At 36.6% G+C, this 21,025-nt stretch overlaps 1 protein-coding gene across 12 annotated transcripts in view; it reads right to left on the reverse strand.

Moving 5' to 3' along the window:
• Nucleotides 1-21,025, reverse strand: part of CEP128 (centrosomal protein 128) — a 483,641-nt gene that overhangs the window by 353,323 nt on the left and 109,293 nt on the right. For all 12 annotated transcript variants that reach the window (XM_070797945.1, XM_070797947.1, XM_070797949.1 and 9 more), the window contains 4 exons: nucleotides 18,530-18,616; nucleotides 15,126-15,200; nucleotides 13,353-13,485; nucleotides 5,226-5,371 (listed from right to left, as the gene is read on the reverse strand). In XM_070797945.1, the coding sequence (XP_070654046.1) occupies nucleotides 5,226-5,371; nucleotides 13,353-13,485; nucleotides 15,126-15,200; nucleotides 18,530-18,616 (441 nt within the window). The remainder of the gene's footprint in view (nucleotides 1-5,225; nucleotides 5,372-13,352; nucleotides 13,486-15,125; nucleotides 15,201-18,529; nucleotides 18,617-21,025) is intronic.

Consider the following 21,025-nt stretch of genomic DNA (forward strand, 5'->3'; position numbering starts at 1 on the left):
TCCTAAATTTTTTATTTACCACATTCAAATGTGTGTATGTGTGAGTGAGTGAGTGAGTGAGTGTGTGTGTGCGCGTGTGTTTGTGTACATGCAAGCGCTCAGTCTCTTCAGTTGTGTCCAACTCTTGGCAACCCTATGGACTGCAGCCCACCAGGCTCCTCTGTCAAGGAATTCTCCAGGCAAGAATACTGGAGTGGGTTGCCATGTCCTCCTCCAGGGAATCTTCCCGACTCAGGGATCGAACCCACACCTCCTGCATTGCAGGCAGATTCTTTATCCACTGAGCCACCTGGAAAGCCAATTCAAATGATAATTATAATAAATATTAATGCTAGTTTAAAAAAATTAAAATATTCAGTTCACTTCTGCTTTCTGGCTTTGTGGAAATACTCATTGTAACTCAGAGTTACAGAAAACAGAAAAACTGTCTTTCTTCAAGCTCCTAAAATTTCTATATTTTCATACAGATGAAATCTCAGACTTAAGCTAAATCTTGCAGGAACTGTAAAGGTTTATTTAGCCTTAGAGTTTTTACTTGTAACACATCTCTGTCAATAATCATATTTTTTAAGAACTTGGGATATGGTGCATCTATGGTCTTAACAACTGTCGTAATGTGAGAGTTGTCTGATTAATAATACAGGCAGACTTCATCTCTACCAGATTTCATGATTTTACCCTCTCATCTATATGTTTTGCTGCCAATAGTTTTCTTTAAAACCTAACTTGGATATTAAAAATTACTTACTGCTCAGATAATACCTTATTTTACAACAGGCACTTGGATAAGGAAGAAATTATTAAGATTAAAAAAAAAGAAGTATAATAGGAAATTGCAGACAGGGGTATTAAGATGGCTAAGATGATAGGTCTCTAAAAAGAATTTAAAAGTAGTATTGAAGTGGGCATTACTGCATAGCAAAGTGGCCAGCTTTATATAAAAAATGCAAGGATCAAAAGAGTTTACTCAAAAGCATGCACAAAAGGAACAATCTTCCTTCGGTTTCTACTGTACTAATCATAAAAAGTTGTTATTGATTATCATTTATTTTCCACTATCTTCTCTCTTTTTAAAAGCAAATACTAGCATTATAGTCTCAAGTTTCTGCTAATGAATAATCATGTCAGTTGTCACTCAATTATCACTTTCAAACTTAATCTAAATTATGTACAGAGCCTTTTTTAATCTTTTTTTAAGTTCTTCCTTGAATTTAAAAGTCAAATTTTTTTTTCAAGAAGAGTAAGTTGATGGAAGATGGAGGCTGAGATTAAATCAGAAAGAATCACTGATCAAGGATGCTTGGAATTCTTATGAATACAAATAGCCTATCAAGGTTAATGAGTTCAATTCAAGTTTAGAAGGAGAGAAATATCCCACTTAGTATTTTCTATGCACACAGAGATTTAAGGTCTTTGGTGGAATTTGAAAGGTAAATTATGCAAACTCAAATGTAGCTTTCATTTGGGTTTTTCATAAGCTATTCTCAATTGTTTTACCCCAGTGTTGAACTACTTAAAATATATATTCTGGACCAACAAAAACTAATACAATTAGTGAGAAAGAGCAAAGGTCCCCTTGAATACTGACAACTTTTTCGAAATGAATGTGCTTTTAAAGAATTACTAGACAACAAATGCCAGCTTTGAAAAATAACCATAAAATTTTTCTGCAATATATTCTTTCAGTCAACAAATATTAACTGAGTGCCTAAATGCAAAGTAAAGTAGGCCTTAGGAAGCATCGTTACGAACAAAGCCTAGTGGAGGTGATGGAATTCCAGTTGAGCTATTTGAAATACTAAAAGATGATGCTCTGAAAGTGCTGCACTCAATATGTCAGCAAATTTGAAAACTCAGCAGTGGCCACAGGACTGGAAAAGGTTAGGTTTCATTCTAATCCCAAAGAAAGGCAATGCCAAAGAATGCTCAAACTACCGCACAATTGCACTCATCTCACACGCTAGTAAAGTAATGCTCAAAATTCTACAAGCCATGCTTCAGCAATATGTGAACCATGAACTTCTAGATGCTCAAGCTGGATTTAGAAAAGGTAGAGGAACCAGAGATCAACTTGCCAACATCTATTGTATCACTGAAAAAGCAAGAGAGTTCCAAAAAAAAACATCTACTTCTGCTTTATTGACTATGTCAAAGCCTTGACTGTGTGTATCACAATTAACTGTGGAAAATTCTTAAAGAGATGGGAATACCAGACCACCTGACCCGCCTCCTGAGAAATCTGTATACACCTCAAGAAGCAACAGTCACAACTGGACCTGAAACAACAGACTGGTTCCAAATCAGGAAAAGAGTGTATCAAGGTTCTATATTGTCATCCTGCTTATTTAACTTATATGCCGAGTACATCATGAGAAACGCTGGGCTGGATGAAGCACAAGCTAGAATCAAGACTGCCGGGAGAAATATCAATAACCTCAAATATGCAGATGACACCACCCTTATGGCAGAAAGTGAAGAAGAACTAAAGAGCCTCTTGATGAAAGCAAAAGAGGAGAGTGAAAAATTTGGCTTAAAGCTCAACATCCAGAAAACTAAGATCATGGCATCTGGTCCCATCATTTCATGACAAATAGATGGGGAAACCATGGAAACAGGGAGAGATTTTATTTTGGGGGGCTCCAAAATCACTGCAGATGGTGACTTCAGCCATGAAATTAAAAGATGCTTGCTCCTTGGAAGAAAAGTTATGACCAACCTAGACAGCATATTAAAAAGCAGAGACACTACTTTGCCAACAAAGGTCCATCTAGTCAAAGCTATGGTTTTTCCAATAGTATTGTATGGACGTGAGTGTTGGACTTTAAAGAAAGCTGAGCACCAGAGAATTGATGCTTTTGAGCTGTGGTGTTGGAGAAGACCCTTGAGAGTCCCTTGGACTACAAGGAGATCCAACCAGTCCATCCTAAAGGAGATCAGTCCTGGGTGTTCACTGGAAGGACTGATGCTGAAGCTGAACTCCAATACTTTGGCCACCTGATGTGAAGAGCTGACTCAGTGGAAAAGACCCTGATGCTGGGAGGGATTGGGGGCAGGAAGAGAAGGGGACTACAGAGGATGAGATGGTTGCATGGCATTACCGACTCAATGGACATGGGTTTGGGTGGACTCCAGGAGTTGGTGATGGACAGGGAGGCCTGGCGTGCTGCGGTTCATGGGGTCGCAAAGAGTTGGACACAACTCAGCGACTGAACTGAACTGAACTGAAGATAACATCAAGCATAATAAAATTCAAATTTTAGAGGTTCCAGAAGGAGAGGAGAAAGAAAGAGGCAAAAATGAATTTGGTGAAACCATGGTTGAAAATTTAACCTGTAGTAAGAAACACATATCCAGAACCAGAAACAAAGAAAATCCCAAACAAAATGAAAGAGATCTACGCCAAGACCTAGCATAGTTAAAACAGCAAAAGTTAAAGAGAGAATTTTAAAGGCAGTCAAAAAGAAAAAGAAAAACTGGAGTGTCATCCAAGGGAAGCCCCAGAGGCTATCACCTATTTCTCAGCAGAGACTTTGCAGGTCTACAGGGAACGGCATAGTATATTTTATTTAAAGTGATGAAAGGAAAAAATATCTACAACCAGTGATACTCACATGGCAAAGTTATTCAGAACTGAAGGAGAGAAAGTTTCCCAGACAAGCAAAAACTAAAAAGAGTTTAACAACAGTAAACCAGCCTTCCAAGAAATGTTAAAGCAACTTCTTTAAGTGGAAAAGGAAAGGCCCTATAAAGATATGAAAAATGAATGAAAGGAAAAATGTACTTTACTAGGAAAGAAAAATACATAGTAAAGGCAATGAATGAACCACTTAAAAAGCGAGTGAAATGTTAAAAAACACAAGTCATAAAAACAAACCCATAGATACAGAGAACAGACTAATGGTTATCACAAGGGACGGGACAGAACAGAATCGGGGTTGGAGGCAAAAATGGGTAAAGGGGATCAAATGTATGCTGATGAAAAGAAACTAAATTTTTGGTGGTGAACACAATGTAGTGGAAAGGAGGAGAAATATAATACATGAAACTTATACAGTATTATGAACCAACATTACCTCAATAAAATATAAAATTTTAAGCCAAAAAAAGTTAAGTTGAATTAAAAAGTCACAGAGAGAATAGTCAATAATACTATAATTAACATGGCATGGTACATCATCTATAAAAACATAAAAATCACTATGCTGTACAGCTGAAACTAATATAGTATTCTAAGTCAACTATATTCCCATTAAAAAATTAATAAAGAAATAAACATGCAGAGGCTTTGTAAAGAAAATGTCACTGTTTAATTATCTTTAAACATGAACCTGAAACAAATCTAAAATATATTTTGTACTGATGCACTGACAAGATGAAAGAGAAAGTTAAGACTGCGGTAACATTAAATATTTCCTTTGGATTTTATAAAGTTAGATACTTTTCACACCAATTTTCTACCTTTCATTATAACTTAGGAAATTCTTCCAATGTGACTACTTATTACAATTGGAGCACAACTTCACTAACAACAACAGATACAGAGAAAGACTGATGCATATCTAGTTCCAAATGTGTCCTCCATGTTTGCATGGATCTAATTTACATAATTAAAATGGGAATTAAGCCATTTTCTTTTATCAAGTTCTTTCCTTTGATTTTTTAATAGTTTTTGATAATTACTTTTATCTAGCACCATCTGTGCTAGATAAAAGGCAAGTAGGAAACGGGAGCTGCCTAGTTACACTTCACTCATCATTCATGACTACTACACAACTCTAAATTGATGGAGGCATCGCACCTCTACCTCATGCAAAACAGCTAGAGATTTGAAAACTTTTCTATTTCCAAAGACAAAAATATCAGTAACACCTTTTTGCTATGCCTTTTGCCAATTTCACCCCCACCTTGCTCCCCCACACCCACCACAAATAACTGCGGTTCCTTGAGAGAAGAAAGATCCCTTCTGTCTGAGGGAAGGGCTCAACTGCTAGTGGAAGAATATTTGCAGCTTTCATAGGTATCCTGGCTTTGAGGTCCAAATGAAGAGAAATGAATCCGCAGAAATTTATCTATGTAATTAAAGTAACCATCTAGATAACTTGACATTATCTCCACCCAAACTTGAGTTCGTAAAACATCACAACCTTTATATTAAAATTTCACTAAGCAATGCTATGAAACAAAACTAAAGTCTTTTGAACATGGCTTAAACATAGCAAAGTCACCTCCACTTGGGCTGCCAAATGTACTTTCTCCTTGTCTTTTCGCTCCAAGCACCGCTTCACTTCCTCTAACTCAGAAGCCATTGCACTGAAGTTCAGCTGCACTCTCAAATCTGACATCTGCTTCTCCAGATCCTCTCGCTCAACCCCTTAAAAGAGAAAATGTAAAGCGTGATGGTTGTTCGTTACTCACAGGATAATGTACTCTCAAATGGTAGGCTTATTAATATTAACTCTACTCCATACAATCCACTTATTAGATGTCGCTGTCACCAACTCACCATTCTATTATTTCAAGTCTTACACAATTTTCTAAAATACATAGCTACATCATCCAGTGTTATCCCATTTTGATACTGTACTTGGACTGCTATCTGATTTCCAGTATAATTTATTTCAGGAAAATTCTATGCATTTTTCTTTAATTTGTGTTATATCCCTATATTACCCCCAAACTCTAAAACAAAAATACTGAAAGAATTTTCAACTAAGCTTCTACAGCTTACTGAAGTTACTGAAGTTCACACCACAAAATGCTTTTCTTGCAACATAAGCAAAGGAGGCAGCTAAATCTTGACTGTGTTCTGACCTTTAACTTACTAGTTCTGGAGACAACAACCTACAACTGAACAATATAAACTGACATAGTATATACTTTTAGTTCAATATGAAATATTTGGTATATGATGAAAAGGGCACTGTAACACCATCTTTTTAAAAAATAAACACAAAAACCCTTTTCTCAAAGAGCTTGCATTCTAAGAACAGGAAGAAGATATAAATAAAGTACTTCTATGAAGTTAAGATGTCAAAAACTGGCACATATACTCTTTTCTAGTACTTTCACTTCCAGAAAAGGAAAGAAGGAAGGAAACACTAGCAAATACAATTTACAGATCATTCATAAGACACATCCCAACTTCAGAAATATTAAACTGTCAAAATTGTACAGCGTGTATGAAAGATGCATAAGTATTTTAACAGGGATAAGAAGACCCTCAGATACTATACAGATATTTCCCTGTATCTGTATAATTTCTGTATAGTAAATGGTTATCATACAAAATCAGTCCAAAGGACAGAATGATTAACTCTATCTTAATAAGAAACTGAGTTTGTAAAAATTGGTTTAAAAGTTAGTTCTGAAAAATAGATAAAAAATTTCACCTAGCAAAGCAGATAAAGTTGGGTTGATATTTCAGGGAAAGGAAATAGCATAAAGCACCTAGGAATAATATTGGATTTCATATTCGGGTAACTGCACACATCATGTTCTACATAGCTAATACTTGTGAGGAAGGTGAGTCAGCAGACTCAGCAGTCATGCGCTGCCAGGGAGCTTGGAAATCAGCCTACAGACTAAGAGTTAGCAAACATTTTCTGTAAAAGGTCAGACAGTAAATATTGCAGCTATATGGTCTCTGTCAAAACTACTCATCTTTGATATTATATTACAAAAGTGACCTGGACAATGCATAAATGAATGGGAGTAGCTGTATTCCAATAAAGTTTCTATATTCAAAAACAGGAAGCAGTCTGGATTCGGCTCTGGATTTGGCAGGCGTGGGCAAAGGAGTGGGCTATCCTTTGCCCACTCCTGCTAGATCATCAACCTGAAAATATGCATATTTTTACGTATAAATGTATTTATTCATTTGAAAAATACATGTATCCATTCATCTTAAAAATAACTTTTATAAATTTATTAATATATACCCACGTGTTCCAAGTCACTTTAGTCATGTCCAACTCTTTGTGAACTCATGGACTGTAGCCTGCCAGTCTCCTCTGTCCATGGGATTTTCCAGGCAAGAATAATGGAGTGGGTTGCCATCCCCTCCTCCCGGGAATCTTCTCCAATCAGGGATCGAACCCATGTCTTTTAAGTCTCCTGCATTGGCAGGCAGGTTCTTTACTGCTGAGCCACCTGGGAAGCCCATATAAATATGCATATGTGTGTGCATCTCTCCCTCTATAGTACCCAGCTATCTATATATAGATCTAGACATGTTTCATGGTATATATAATATTAGAATATACACACATTTATGCAAATTAATGTTAGTATGAATATTATTATACAACTTATGAAGATAATATATATGAATATGTATATAAACATACACATATATGTATTTTATAAAACACATCTATGTATTTGATGTGGAGACATAATATTTTGATATGTTTTACACATAAAATAGCAGTAGTAGCGTATTGTTAGTTGCTCAATCGTGTCCGACTCTTTGTGACCCCATGGATTATAGCCCACCAGGCTCCTCTGTCTATAGGACTCTCCAGACGAGAATACTGGAGTGGGTTGCCATTCCCTTCTCCATAGGAGCTTCCCAACCCAGGGACTGAACCTGGATCTCCTGCATTACAGACAGATTCTTTACCGTCTGAGCTACAGGGAAGTTCCTACATAAAATATTTAAGTGTAGATATATATAAAGGTATAACACATATATGCATATATAATGAAACATTTATAAAAATTAAAATACTTAAAACACAAAGTATACAACACAAATAGTGTTAGAGACACTCTCCTCCCAGAGGATTATCTCATATGCTCCATTTTAAAGAATTCTTGCTACAAACGTTGATGGGTCGGTAGAGGATAGCAGTTAAAGAGTTCAAGCCTGGAAAGAAAAAATATTTGGTTTGCTACTTCCCACAAATCTGACTTTAAGCAAGGAATTCGATTTTTTTGCTTTTCAGCCTTTAAAAAAAAATCATTAAAATGGAAATAAGAAGAGTATCCTTCTAATAGAATATTTCTAAGAACTAAAAGACATAGTGGAAGATGAGTAGCATGATGCCCTGTAAGAATTCAATAAATTATGAGAGGTTTTAATCAAGAGAATAACATGACGGGTTTGTGTCTCAGAGGGTCCCTTTTGTAGCAGGACAGAAGATAGATTACAGACAAACTAGCATAATATAAGAGGGTAACAGAGATGAGATAAAGCATGCCTAAACTGGGTTAGTGGGAACACGAAAGAAGCCACTTCAAAAGCTGTCAGGATCTTCAAACAGACAGGATACAGAGACTAATTATATGGAGCGGAGAAGTAAGTTCGGACGTTCTTTGTATTTCAGGCTTATCTGGATAAAGAAACATTTAACCAGTTAAGAGAGGAAATAAAAACAGGTTTGAAGGAAAGTATGAATTCAGTTGTAAACCTGTTCCTGAGCATGCTGGAACAGTACAGAGACACCGAAGGAGCATCTCCATCTGGAGGGTTGGAGGTCAGGAGAGTGAGAAGAGCTCCCTTTAGGGATCATCCTTCCTGGGTGATAGCTAAAGCCTAAGATTAAATAACAACCCCAGAGGAGAAGCACCAAGTGAGAAAATCCATAAATAGGATTCTAGAACATAGCAACATTTAAAATGCAAACTGGAAACAAACGGAAAAGATTCAGATGGAAAGACTGAAAACAACTAAGACAGACGAACCAGGAAACAGTAGGAACAATCAGGTCAGTGGAAGAGCTTTAAGGGAGAGGAAACAAATGGGCAAAAACCAACGCAAGTAATTAAAAATTCCTTTGAATTTGACAGAGGAGACCACTAATAAACTAAGCAAAGTCAATTTTAGAAGCAGAAGTGGAAGTCATTTTGCAGTGAGTAGAGGAACAAAGAGCAGGCAGAAGATGACAAGTGCAATTTCTTACGTAGAATTTTTTTAAATAATGCAAGCATTCTATAAAGATGAAAACTCTAGAATTATTAAAAGAAGGTGAAGAAGTCCATTGACACAACAATAAAAGAACTTTAAGATTTTCATTAAGCCTGGTAAGTAGCTTAAAAAAGTGAGATTCTTTGAATCCTCAAAGACACCAAAAATAACTAGATTTTATAAGACAACAAAACATAACAAATGTACCATAGAATCTTTTTCCAGACGAAATGAGAATTCCCATGTACAACTTCATGAAAATCTGGTGAATAATCTTAATACTATATTTTACTTTTAAAAATAAATTGTAAAGTTGTTCAGTGGCTAAGCTGTGTCTGACTCTTTGCGACCCCATGGACTGTAGCAAACAAGGCTTTCCAGGCCTTCACAGTCTCCTGAAGTTTGCTCAAACTCATGTTCATTGAGTGGGTGATACCATCCAACCATCTCATCCACTGTCGTCCCCTTCTCCTCCTGCTTTCAATCTTCCACAGCATCAGGGTCTTTTCCAATGAGTCAGCTCTTCGCATCAGGTGGCCAAAATACTGGAACACAGCATTAGTCCTTCCAGTGAATATTCAGGGTTGAGTTCCTTTAGGATTGACTGGTTTGATGTGCTTGCTGTCCAAGGGACTCTCAAGCACCACAGTTCGAAAGCATCAGTTCTTCAGCACTCAGACTACTTTATGGTCCAACTCTCACATCTGTACATGACTACTGGAAAAACCATACCTTTGCCTATACAGACCTTTGTCAACAAAGTGATGTCTCTGCTTTTAATACACTAAGTTTGTCATAGCTTTTCTTCCAAGCTTCTAATGTCAAAATATGTTTAAATTACAATACCACATGAAACTCAACTGAACTTGCTGCTAAGTCGCTTCAGTCATGTCCGACTCTGTGCGACCCCATAAACGGCAGCCCACCCGGCTCCCCCGTCCTTGGGATTCTCCAGGCAAGAAGACTGGAGTGGGTTGCCATTTCCTTCTCCAATGCATGACAGTGAAAAGTGAAAGGGAAGTCACTCAGTCGTGTCTGACTCTTAGTGACCCCATGGACTGCAGCCTACCAGGCTCCTCTGTCCATGGCACTTTCCAGGCAAGAGTGCTGGAGTGGGGTGCCATTGCCTTCTCCTTAATGGCATGCAAATATGTTAGGACAAGTATGTCAAAATCTGCCATTTTCTGGTAGATTCAGAAGATTTTCTGGTAATGTGGGAATTCTAACTTAGGCAACATCTTGAGTTAAGTGTAGGGAATCTGGGAATTTATAACATCAAACACTTTCTATGGTAATCTAGGCATTTGAGTAAAATGCCTTAATATTTAAATGATTTAGAGCGGAACAATCTTTAGTAGTCTGTTAGAAAACATTATAAAATTTCAATATCACCATTTCTGTTAAACACAAAACTTTCAAAAAGAAATACATCCAGAGTAATTAAATTCTACAACCAAAATCAACAGCTCCACTGAAAAAACATTCTAAAGATTTTCAAACACAATGCCTTTCTAATCAACATTAAAAAAGCCAGTCATATGGTTCATGACCACTTCTACAATCTGATTAATTTTTTTTTCCAAATCTCCAGGTAACAAAACAAAGATAGAATATTAATTTATATTGAAAATCAGATTAAGAGAAAGTGAAAAGCATAGGGATTTCCAATTTAAGTAAAAATACACACACAAAAATACACTCACACGTATGTGTGTGTGCATGCGTGCACATATGTATGTCGTGTTGTTGTGAAGTCATGAAGTCGCTCAGTCGTGTCCGACTCTTCGTGACCCCATGGACTGTAGCCCACCAGGCTCATCTATCCATGGAATTTTCTAAGCAAGAGTACTGCAGTGGGTTGCCATTTCCTTCTCCAATATATGTATGTGCATGTATTTTTAAAAAATTCCACAACTGGCTTGTTGGCTCTTTCTAAAAGGAAGACTCATAAGATAAGCAGATCTGACAACTGAAATGGGTTTAAAAATCAAGCAGAGAAGACATTAAAACTGGACACTAATATAACAACAAGCAAGAGAAATTTGAAATTAAACACACAATGCTATTTACATTAACATCCCCCCAAATTAAATGCATGCATGCCAGTCACTCAGTGAGGTCCACCTCTTTGCTACCTCATGAACTGCAGCCCACCAGGCTCCTCTGTCCATGGAATTTTCAGGTAAGAATACTGTAGTGGGTTGCCATTTCCTACTCCAGGGGATCTACCCAAGCCAGGAATCAAACCCATGTCTCCAGAGTCTCCTGCATGAACAGGCAGATTCTTTACCACTGAGCCACCTGAGAAGCCCAAAAATCAAATACTTAAGTATAAATCTAACAAAATCTATATGATGAAAACTACCAAATTCTGATGAAAGAAATCAAGGATGAACAAAATAAATGGAGAGATAATCCATTTTCATGGACAGGAAGACTCAATATTGTCAAAATGTCAGTACTTCTCAACTTCAGCAATAGATTCAACGCAAGCCAATCAAAATCCCAGCAAGTTATTTTGCGTATATTGACAACCTGATTCTAAAGTTACAAAGAGTGGCAAAGAATCCCAAATAGCAAGAGCAACACTGAAAAAGAAGGAAAGAGTTGGAGGACTGACACTATCCAACAAAACAGTGTGGTACTGGCCAAAAAAAAAAAAGACAGGTAGACACCTGGGACAGAACCAAGAGCCCAGAAGTAGACCCACATAAAACAGTCTACTGATCTTAGACAAAGAACAAAAGCAATACAACGGGGAAAAGAGTCTTTTTAAACAAAGGACACTAGAACTGAAGACTCACACGCAAAAAAAAAAAAAAAAACTGAATCTAGACACAGAATTTAAATCTTCCACGAAAATTAATTCAAAATGGATCACAGATTTAAGTGTAAAATGCAAAATTATAAAACTCTTAGAAGGTAAAGAGAATTATTTGCAGTTTGGCAATGACTTTTTAGATATAACACCAAACTCACAATCCATGAAAGAAAGAAGGAATAAGCTGGACTTCATTAAAATTAAAAATTTCAGCTCTGTGAAAGATAATCTTAAGAGAACGAAAAGCCAAACCGTAAACTGTGCGATATTATTTGCAAAGACATACTGATAAAGGACTGCTATCCAAAATATACAAATGACTCTTAACAATAACAGGAAAACAACTAAGAAATGGGCCAAAGACTTTAATGAATATCTCAGCAGAAAAGATATATATATATATATATGTGTGTGTGTGTGTGTGTGTGTGTGTGTGTGTATAGTAAATAAGCATATGAATAAATGCTCCACACCATGTTATCAGTAAAATGCAAATTAAAACAAGATGCCACTACACACCTATCCGGATGGCTAAAATACAGAACGCTGACAATTCTCAATGTTGAGAAGGAGGCAGAACAACAGGAAATCTCATCACTGCTGGTAGAAGGCAAAATGATATAGCTATTTTGGAAGAGAGTTTGAAGATTCTTACAAACCTAACCACTCTTGTCATATGACTGAGCAATCACACTCTCTGATATTTATCCAAAAGAGATGAAACCTTAAGTCTATACAAAAATCTGCACACAGATGTTTAGTTTTCAGCAGTTTTATTCATGATTGCCAAAATGTGGAAGAAACCAAGACAGGCTTCTGTACATAAACGGATAAATAAACTGTGGTACATCCAAACAATGAAATATTATGCAGTGCTTTCAAAACAAAAAAGTTTTGTTTTGTTTTGTTTTTCTTTTTCTTTTGAAGAACTTTCAAGCCATGAAAAGACATGGAGGAAACCTAAAAGGAAATTACTAAGTAAAGAAGCCAATCAGAAAAGGCTACATACTGTATGATTCCAACTATTCATTTATTAGATTCTGGAAAAGGCAAAACTAAGGAAACGATAAAAAGATGAGTGTTTGTCAGAGGTTAGGGGGAGAGAGGGATGAATAGTGAAACACAGAGAATTTTAAGGACAGTGAAACTACACTATGATATTATAATGATGGATACATGTCATTACATGTTTGTCAAATCCTATGGAAAACACAATACCAAAAGTGGACCCTACGGTAAACTATGGGCTTTGGACGACAATGATGTGTCAATATCCAATTCATCAGTTATAACAAATGCACCACTGGGGTGAGGGATGTTGACAGCTGAGGAAACTGTGATATGAAGAAGCAGGCATACTCAGGAAATCTCTGTACCATCTGCTCAATACTGCTATAAAATTATGTCTGTTTGTAACAACTGCATGCTAAACTATGATTAATTTGGAAAACCTTGTAGTAGATCAAGAATATGGTGAAAAGAACAGAAGAAAAGCTATTTTGAAAATGAAAATTATTTCAGAAAATCAAAAACAACAGAAATTAACACAATATTGTAAAGTAACTATACTCCAATAAAAGTTTTTTAAAAAAGGCCCCAGACATTTACAAATCAGAAATATACCTCTCCTAAACCTCCAGTCATCTCCCTGTTCATCCTGAAGACTTGACTGTTGCCTGGAAATCTGAGATACTTGATGATGTAAACCCTTTGGATCTCCTTCTGCTTTCATAAGCTGTGTGCGGAGCTCTTCTACCTAAATACATATAATCAAAGGTGAAGCTTTCATTAGTTTTAAAATCAGGAAAACAATAATTGAACTTATAATTATTACAAATTATTTCCCTAGGGAAAAAATCACTTCCCACAGATTATTATAAGCACAAGTTGACACCAAGTTACTTTCATTATGACAAGCACAGAGGAATAGTCCCTTGCTTCACTTCTTTATTCCTATTCCTTTCACGATGAAGGTATTTTCCCCTTCTTTGTGTCTATGACAAATAATTTGACCACATTTTACAAAATCCCTATTTTCACCTCAATCTACTCTACTACTATTAACCCAAATCACCTCCTGTTAAGTACTGTATGTTTTTACATTTTTCACTTATTTTCTTTCATGTGAATGTAGTCTATTGGTTGGTAAAGTCAAGTGAAATGATCACAATTTAAAACATTTTGATATCAAAGTACTGCTCAAAATAAATAAGCACTGAAGGCTGTTGAAAAAAGTATAAACTCCTTGAGGTCAGGTACCCTTTTATTCATCTGCATGTATCTGGAGTCTAGCAGGCAAGTCCCCAATGACCATTAAACAAGTTAGCGGTGGCAGAACATCTCAGCTAAAGTCAAAGGGCAACCTAAACACAGAAATCTCTTATTTCAAAAGGTTAGAAGTTATAAGGCAGAGTTCTAAAACCAAAAGAATCAGAAGGAATTGAATATAGATATAACCTTCCATAAAAGAAAGTCTAAACTCTGCCAACATTAATTCCATCATACCACTGGCTGCAGAATAAAGCCATTACACGTTTTTAAGGATTTTGTAAAACAGGTGCCATGTTGCATTTTCAGGATTAATCATCAAATAAACTACTCCTGAACATCTATAATGTCTGACATCTTTGCCTACCTAGCATATTATGTAGTGAGTTATGTAACCCATACCTCAAAAGAGAGGCAAGTACAACTGCAATTTACATTAAACACAAGCAGAAAGACAGTTAGAAATCCAATGCCCTTTCCCAGTGTATGTAAGATAGCTATTTCAAGCTACTGAACTTTAAATATCAGAAGCAACAAACAACTATTATGGGCTAATGGGCTACAAAATGTTATGTTTTAAAATTAAGCCTTATCTCTGGTTGAAAGGAAGCAGGTAGCATCTTGAAAACGAGAATATAAGACAATGATACATTCAAGGGAACTTGAACGTGCAAAGGTCTGTTTTATGTGTTTTACTTCCTCCTTCACTCTCCAATGCCTCCTCTAATAAAATTAAGCTCCTGGGAAAATTGTATCTTACCCATCCAGTCTCATTTTTACACTGGTTATGCTGAGAGAGATAATTTCTAAATTGGAGCGGCAATCAGCAAGATACACTGTCACAGGAAGAACTTGGGCTGGTGCTTTGTGCTGGCTTTCTCTGAATCTTCCTGAAAGGATTTCATCTTTTGCTTATGTGTGCTGGCCTGTGGCAGATTCATTTCGATATATGGCAGAACCAATACAATATTGTAAAGTTTAAAAATAAAATAAAATTTTAAAAAAAAAGAAAGAAAAAAAAATTTCCTAGACCTGAATTTTTTTGCCCTTTCACAAAGACATTTAATAGAGAAAGAGACTCAATCCTGATTTAATGTAAAAGCAGATTATCATAGCTTGCATACTTACCTGATGCAAAAGTGTTTCTCTGCTGCCTTCTGACTGATTCAGTAACCTTCGAGATAGCTCCAATTCCTGTTGAAGCTAGAGTTTCATCAAAGGATAAGGAAAAATGTCCAGTGGGGCAGAAGAAAACTAAATTATTACAGGCATAGTTTAAGAGGAGAAAAGTGAAAAGGTTTTCAGACTTTTACAGCTAATATAAAAAGATAAACATCTTGTGATAAACACATATCAATGCTCCCATTAAAATAATGGTAATTAAATAACAAAAACTGAACCAGACCAGACTGCAGGAGGTCTGCACTCTGGTCAGTTTCATCTCAATTATGACCTGTTTAAATAGTCTTTCCTTAAAGGCCTCCTTTTTGTTATCTCTAAAATAAGGGTTTTATATAAGACAATCTCTGAGCTCCCTTCAGTTTTAAATCATTGTAATGCAAAAGTCTAAAGCGATTTTTTTCTTTAAATTACTACATGTAGTATCATATGAACTAAATTAGAATAAAAATTTCAGGCACCCAATGACTCAAGGTATATTTCATCCAGTTGGTGACTACTTTATATTCTTAATAGTCTTATACTCCTAATATTTCCAATATTCATAACATTTCAAAAATTTTGAAGTATCTCAATTCAGAATAAGACATTTTAAATTTCCCTAATAATACTGCCATTAGATAATACTCACAGAAAATGTGCCAGTTAGGTAACTAAATACGCTACAAAGTCACTGTGCCTAGCTAATTTCAAGTTGAAAAATATAACAGGATGTAAAGGGGAGAAAAATATGCCACCCCAAAGTACACTTCTTTGGCTCAAGTATTATTGTGAGCTGATGGTAAGCAAAGCCCAGCAGACTCAGGAAAAGCTTTTCATCTTCCCCTTAACTGCATAAAAAAATTTAGAAAGCGGGTCTGTACCAGGAAAAGAGCTATTACTAAAGATACTCTCTGTATCTGAAAGATATACCTGCATGCCAGGGCAAACATCTGTTAACCATAACCCACCCTCCTCACTTCCTCTGAACTGCCTTCCTTCCCTCTGAAGTCCCAGGCCCCTATTCCTTTCCTTAGCTCAGGATGGGAGATAAGCTTCAATTTCAATTGCCTGGCTGCCTTTGTATCTCGTATGTTTGTGGGGCTCCCATACGAACAAAATTAAATGCTTATTCTCCTATTAATCTGCTTGATATCAATTTAATTATTAGACCAGCCAAAGAACTAAAAGGTTTGTAAAGGGAAAATCATTTTTCCTCCCCTTTCAAATGGAAAAAATGTTTGCTAAAAATCCAGAGCTTATATATGCTGGACATGCTTGCAATTTGTAAGGGTAAGGTCATTTTGTGAAATCACAAGTTTGGATTAAGATGTTATTAAGTGCTTCGATTTTAATAGTTATCCTAAATTATCACTTCATTTGAACAAACTACTATCTATACATTAGTCCTTCAGAAATTGTGCGTGTGGTCGAGGTGGCTACTAAGGAGAAGCATAGGGGAGCACTGTGGTGATGGAAAAGTTCTGTGCTTTGACTGTGGCGGCAATAAGATAAGCACACACAAAAAAGCACACACACAGCCTCACTCGACACAGACACAATAAAACTGGTGAAATCTGCATAAGCTGGATGCATTGCAAGTGTCAATTCGCTGGTTTTGATACTGGATGGCAATAAAACAAAATGTTACCATTGAAAATAATTGGGTAAAGGGCACAGGGCACATTTTATTTTGCAACCTCTACAGACCTATTATTATTTCAAAACAATTTTCTAATCCAATTATATAAGCTTTTTAAATACCATACATGCAGCCCAGAAAATAAACATCACATATTTTTTAAAGTAGAGCTGGCCCTTGAACAACATAGGTTAGAACTGCAGAAGTCCATTTACATACGGATTTTTTTTTTTTTTTTAATTGTAAACACCACAGTTTACAATCACACTAGGACCACAGCCTTGTCTAACTCAATGAAACTAAGCCATGCCTGTGGGGCAACCCAAGACGGGCGGGTCATGGTGGAGAGATCTGACAGAATGTGGTCCACTGGAGAAGGGAATGGCAAACCACTTCAGTATTCTTGCCTTGAGAACCCCATGAACAGTATGAAAAGGCAAAATGATAGGATACTGAAAGAGGAACTCCCCAGGTCAAGTTGACTCATTGGAAAAGACTCTGATGCTGGGAGGGATTGGGGGCAGGAGGAGAAGGGGACGACAGAGGATGAGATGGCTGGATGGCATCACCCACTCAATGGACATGAGTTTGAATGAAATCCGGGAGTTGGTGATGGACAGGGAGGCCTGGCGTGCTGCGATTCATGGGGTCACGAAGAGTCGGACATGACTGAGCGACGGAACAGAACTGAACTGGAACACCACAGTATTACAGGATCCCCAGTGTGTTGAATTCACAGGTGTGGAAGCGTAGCTAAACTGCAAATACAGAGGGCCAACTACATTTTATACTCGGATTTTAGACTTCACAGAGGGTCAGGGTTCCTAAGCCCACACTGGTCAAAGGTCAACTCTAAGCCAGCTGTAAAGTACCTGTAGAGGCAGAGAATCCACACAAAATATTACCTGACCAGTTCTCTTGTTTCCATGGCTAAATAAAAAGGGAAGAAATCACCCTGAAGTCAAAGTAGTTTGAAAATCTACCAGGGCCTACCCTGGTCATATTTCCTGGGTAATGTCAGCAGTCTCAGCTCCCAAAGGGCAAGCGTGATGGCCCGACACATCTTGCTTACCACCATGAAGGCAGCAGAAACGCATCATGGAACTCTACGGAATTTGGTGAAATAAAGGAGGCAAAGGCAAACGGAAAAGATAAAAAATGGGATAAAGAATATTACAGCGGGGGCAAATTTTCACTTTATCATTTATTACTCTGGGCTCAGCTTAAAACCTACTCATTTGCAAATTGAAGAGAGTTGTTTGGCCTCTGAATCACCTTCCAGTTCTAAAGGGCTAGACTCTGCAGGTTCACAGACATGAATATATAGCAAAGGTTCTTAATATTTAATAAGAACAGAGGATTTTTCAGAACGAGGCTGCTTATTTTTATCTTCTGTAATGAAAATGAACAGATGCAAAATACTCAGCCTTTAAACAACAGGTCTTTCCTAACCCTGCAGCAAAGTCAAGCTCTTTAAATGTTCTCCAACAAGGAATGGCCATGTTTAACCCCCGTCTGAAAAAGTAAAGTGGCCAGAAGACAAGGCAGCAAACGACCTGTGCATGTTTCCAAGAGCAAATAGCAGAGAGCGGCAGAGCCCTGAGGCCAAGGGATTCCACACCAAGACATAAAGGCCTCGCTGCACTAATGAGCAAATGACCTCAGGACATCCAGTGAGCGTCAGTGGCCCCAAACATTAGTACTCTTTGAAAGACGATTTTCAGAATCTTACTTTACTCTTCTCACTTTCTGTTTGTCTTAGCTTATTTTTCATTTCTCCTTCATTCTCCTCTGCTTTAGCTTCTTGTTTCTTCAGTGCCTAGAAAGACAGAATGGGAAAATAAACACTATTAATATTCCAAAAGGATTTATTAAGAAGAAGCTGAGGCAGATGATTATGAATTGCCCAAAACATACACATGAATTACAACCTGCTCATTCACTCAAGTCCTAAGATCACTTTGCTGGGGATCAAATATAAACACCTTTCCAATCTACCTAATCAAGTTCGACTTAATTTCATTTTTTCCCATCTTTGGGAATTTTATAACACATTCAGAGAACTTAGACAGCTAACAATTTTCTTGGAAACAAATTTTACAGCCTGCAGAAATAACAGTATTTACAAGTTATATTATCTGTTCAACTATTCTTGATATGATACCGAAAACCAGTTGACTACCTTTTCAAATTCTGGAAAAAAAAAAATCAAGGTAGAAAGATGCTGGTTGCATCATTATTGCATGTATGACATTTTATCACAACATATAACTGGCTCTTCAAACCTTACTTCACATACAGCAAAAAAAAGTATTCTTTTTTTCTCTCTCTTTAATAAATATTTTTTCCTTTTAACTTTCTTCCTTTTTTCCTTTTGATTTTTTTTTTCCCATTTTTCTCTCTTTAATAAAATGAAGAAAAGGAACTTTACAAAAATACAAACTTCAAAACTTAACCACAAAAGTGTTTGTTTTGGTTTGTATCTATGTTAAAACAAAATTAAACTTGAGAAAAAAGTTTATACTAAGAGCAATCTTTCATCTAAAAAACAATCCATTTGTTTAAAAAAATGTTTGACACTTTGAGCATTTAGACTTAAAAAGGTACATGTGTGGAGACCATCAAAATTGAGAAAAGCCAAATTTCCAGATCTCTTTTCCAACAAGTTCTATGATGCTCAAAAGAAAAATTATTTTTAGGCAAACAGCAAAACATGATAAAACTGTTGTTTTGAAACAAATATAATCAATCACATTTCGATTTCATTTACTCACATATCCCACAAATATCTCCAAAGCGCATAAACATGTGTATACAGAATAACCATGGACCCCTATCCATGAGATTACTGCTCCCTCTGCACGGCTCCTACTCTCACTAATAAAAACAATTAAAGAAAAAGGCAGAGTTGTTGGTTAGTTGCTAAGTTGTGTCTGACTCTTTTGCAACCCCATTGACTGTAGCCTGCCAGGCTCCTCTGTCCATGAGATTTTCTAAGCAAGAATACTGGAGTGGATTGCCATTTCCTTCTCCAGGTGATCTTCCCAACCCAGGGACTGAACCCAAGTCTCCTGCACTGGCAGGTGGAATTTTCACCACTGAGCCAGCAGGGAAACCCAAAAATGCAGAGTAGTTTTGGTTTGAGTATAAATAATGTAATAATACTTGAGAGTGCTGTGGTCAGGCATTCTTCTTCTTCTTACATAAAGTAAATGTTAATATATTCTACATACTAAATACTTATATTTAATTTTTATGAAAATTCCATGAGTTATCATTAAAGCCATTTTATTAAGAGGGAAGCTGGAGTTACAAAGAATTGAATACTTTGCTCAAGGTCATTCATCTAGTTCATGACAGAGACAGGAAGTAGATTCGGGCTGTCTGCCTCTTAACCCTGAATGGTATTGCCTCTCCATGTTGAAATAACAGTATTAAGCACAGAGTGAATATGAAGACTAAATAATTTGATACTTTTAAAGCATTAAAAGGGGACTTCCCAGGTGGCTCAGAGGTAGAGAATCCACCTGCCAGTGCAGGAGATGCAGGAGACATGGGTTTGATCCTTGGGTCAGGAAGATTCCCCTGGAGAAGGAAATAGCAACCCACTCCAGTTCCAGTTGTTCTTGCCTGGGAAATCCTATGGACAGAGGAGCCTGGTGGGTTGCAGTCCATGGGGTCACAAGAGAGTAGGACATGACACAGTGATTAAACATCAACAATCATGATTACAAAACTGCTAACAATTGATAAAGTATTACAAATCATAACATTTTTCAGGTAGCTACCAAGTGATTTTGATGTTTGATACTTGTTCTTTATTGTAAGTTAAGTAAAATTTGTAATAATACTTACTTATATATGTATAACCTACTTGTTTTTGGCTGGTGGGATGTGTTTAGAAATTTTTCCTGAAAAAATTATCCTAGAAATTTGAGAATTACTGCATCTCTATTCTTTCCTTGCTTCTTCAGTCTAATTCCACCTAACGTGTGTGTGTGTGTGTGTGAGAGAGAGAGAGAGAGAAAGAGGGAGAGGGAAGGAGGGAAAATTTGAAGAAAAAAAGATACAAATTATTGCTATATTTTTCATGAATTCATTTAATAATATTTGAACTATCTTATTCCCCAACATCATCATTCCAACCTAGCCACCCCTCACCTTTTTTTTCTTTAGTAAGTGAAACTTAGTTGGTTATCTTTTCAATACTTTTTCTTTGAACTTTTAA

The sequence above is a fragment of the Bos indicus genome, chromosome 10 (genome assembly GCF_029378745.1).
Source record: "Bos indicus isolate NIAB-ARS_2022 breed Sahiwal x Tharparkar chromosome 10, NIAB-ARS_B.indTharparkar_mat_pri_1.0, whole genome shotgun sequence".
NCBI lineage: Eukaryota > Metazoa > Chordata > Mammalia > Artiodactyla > Bovidae > Bos > Bos indicus.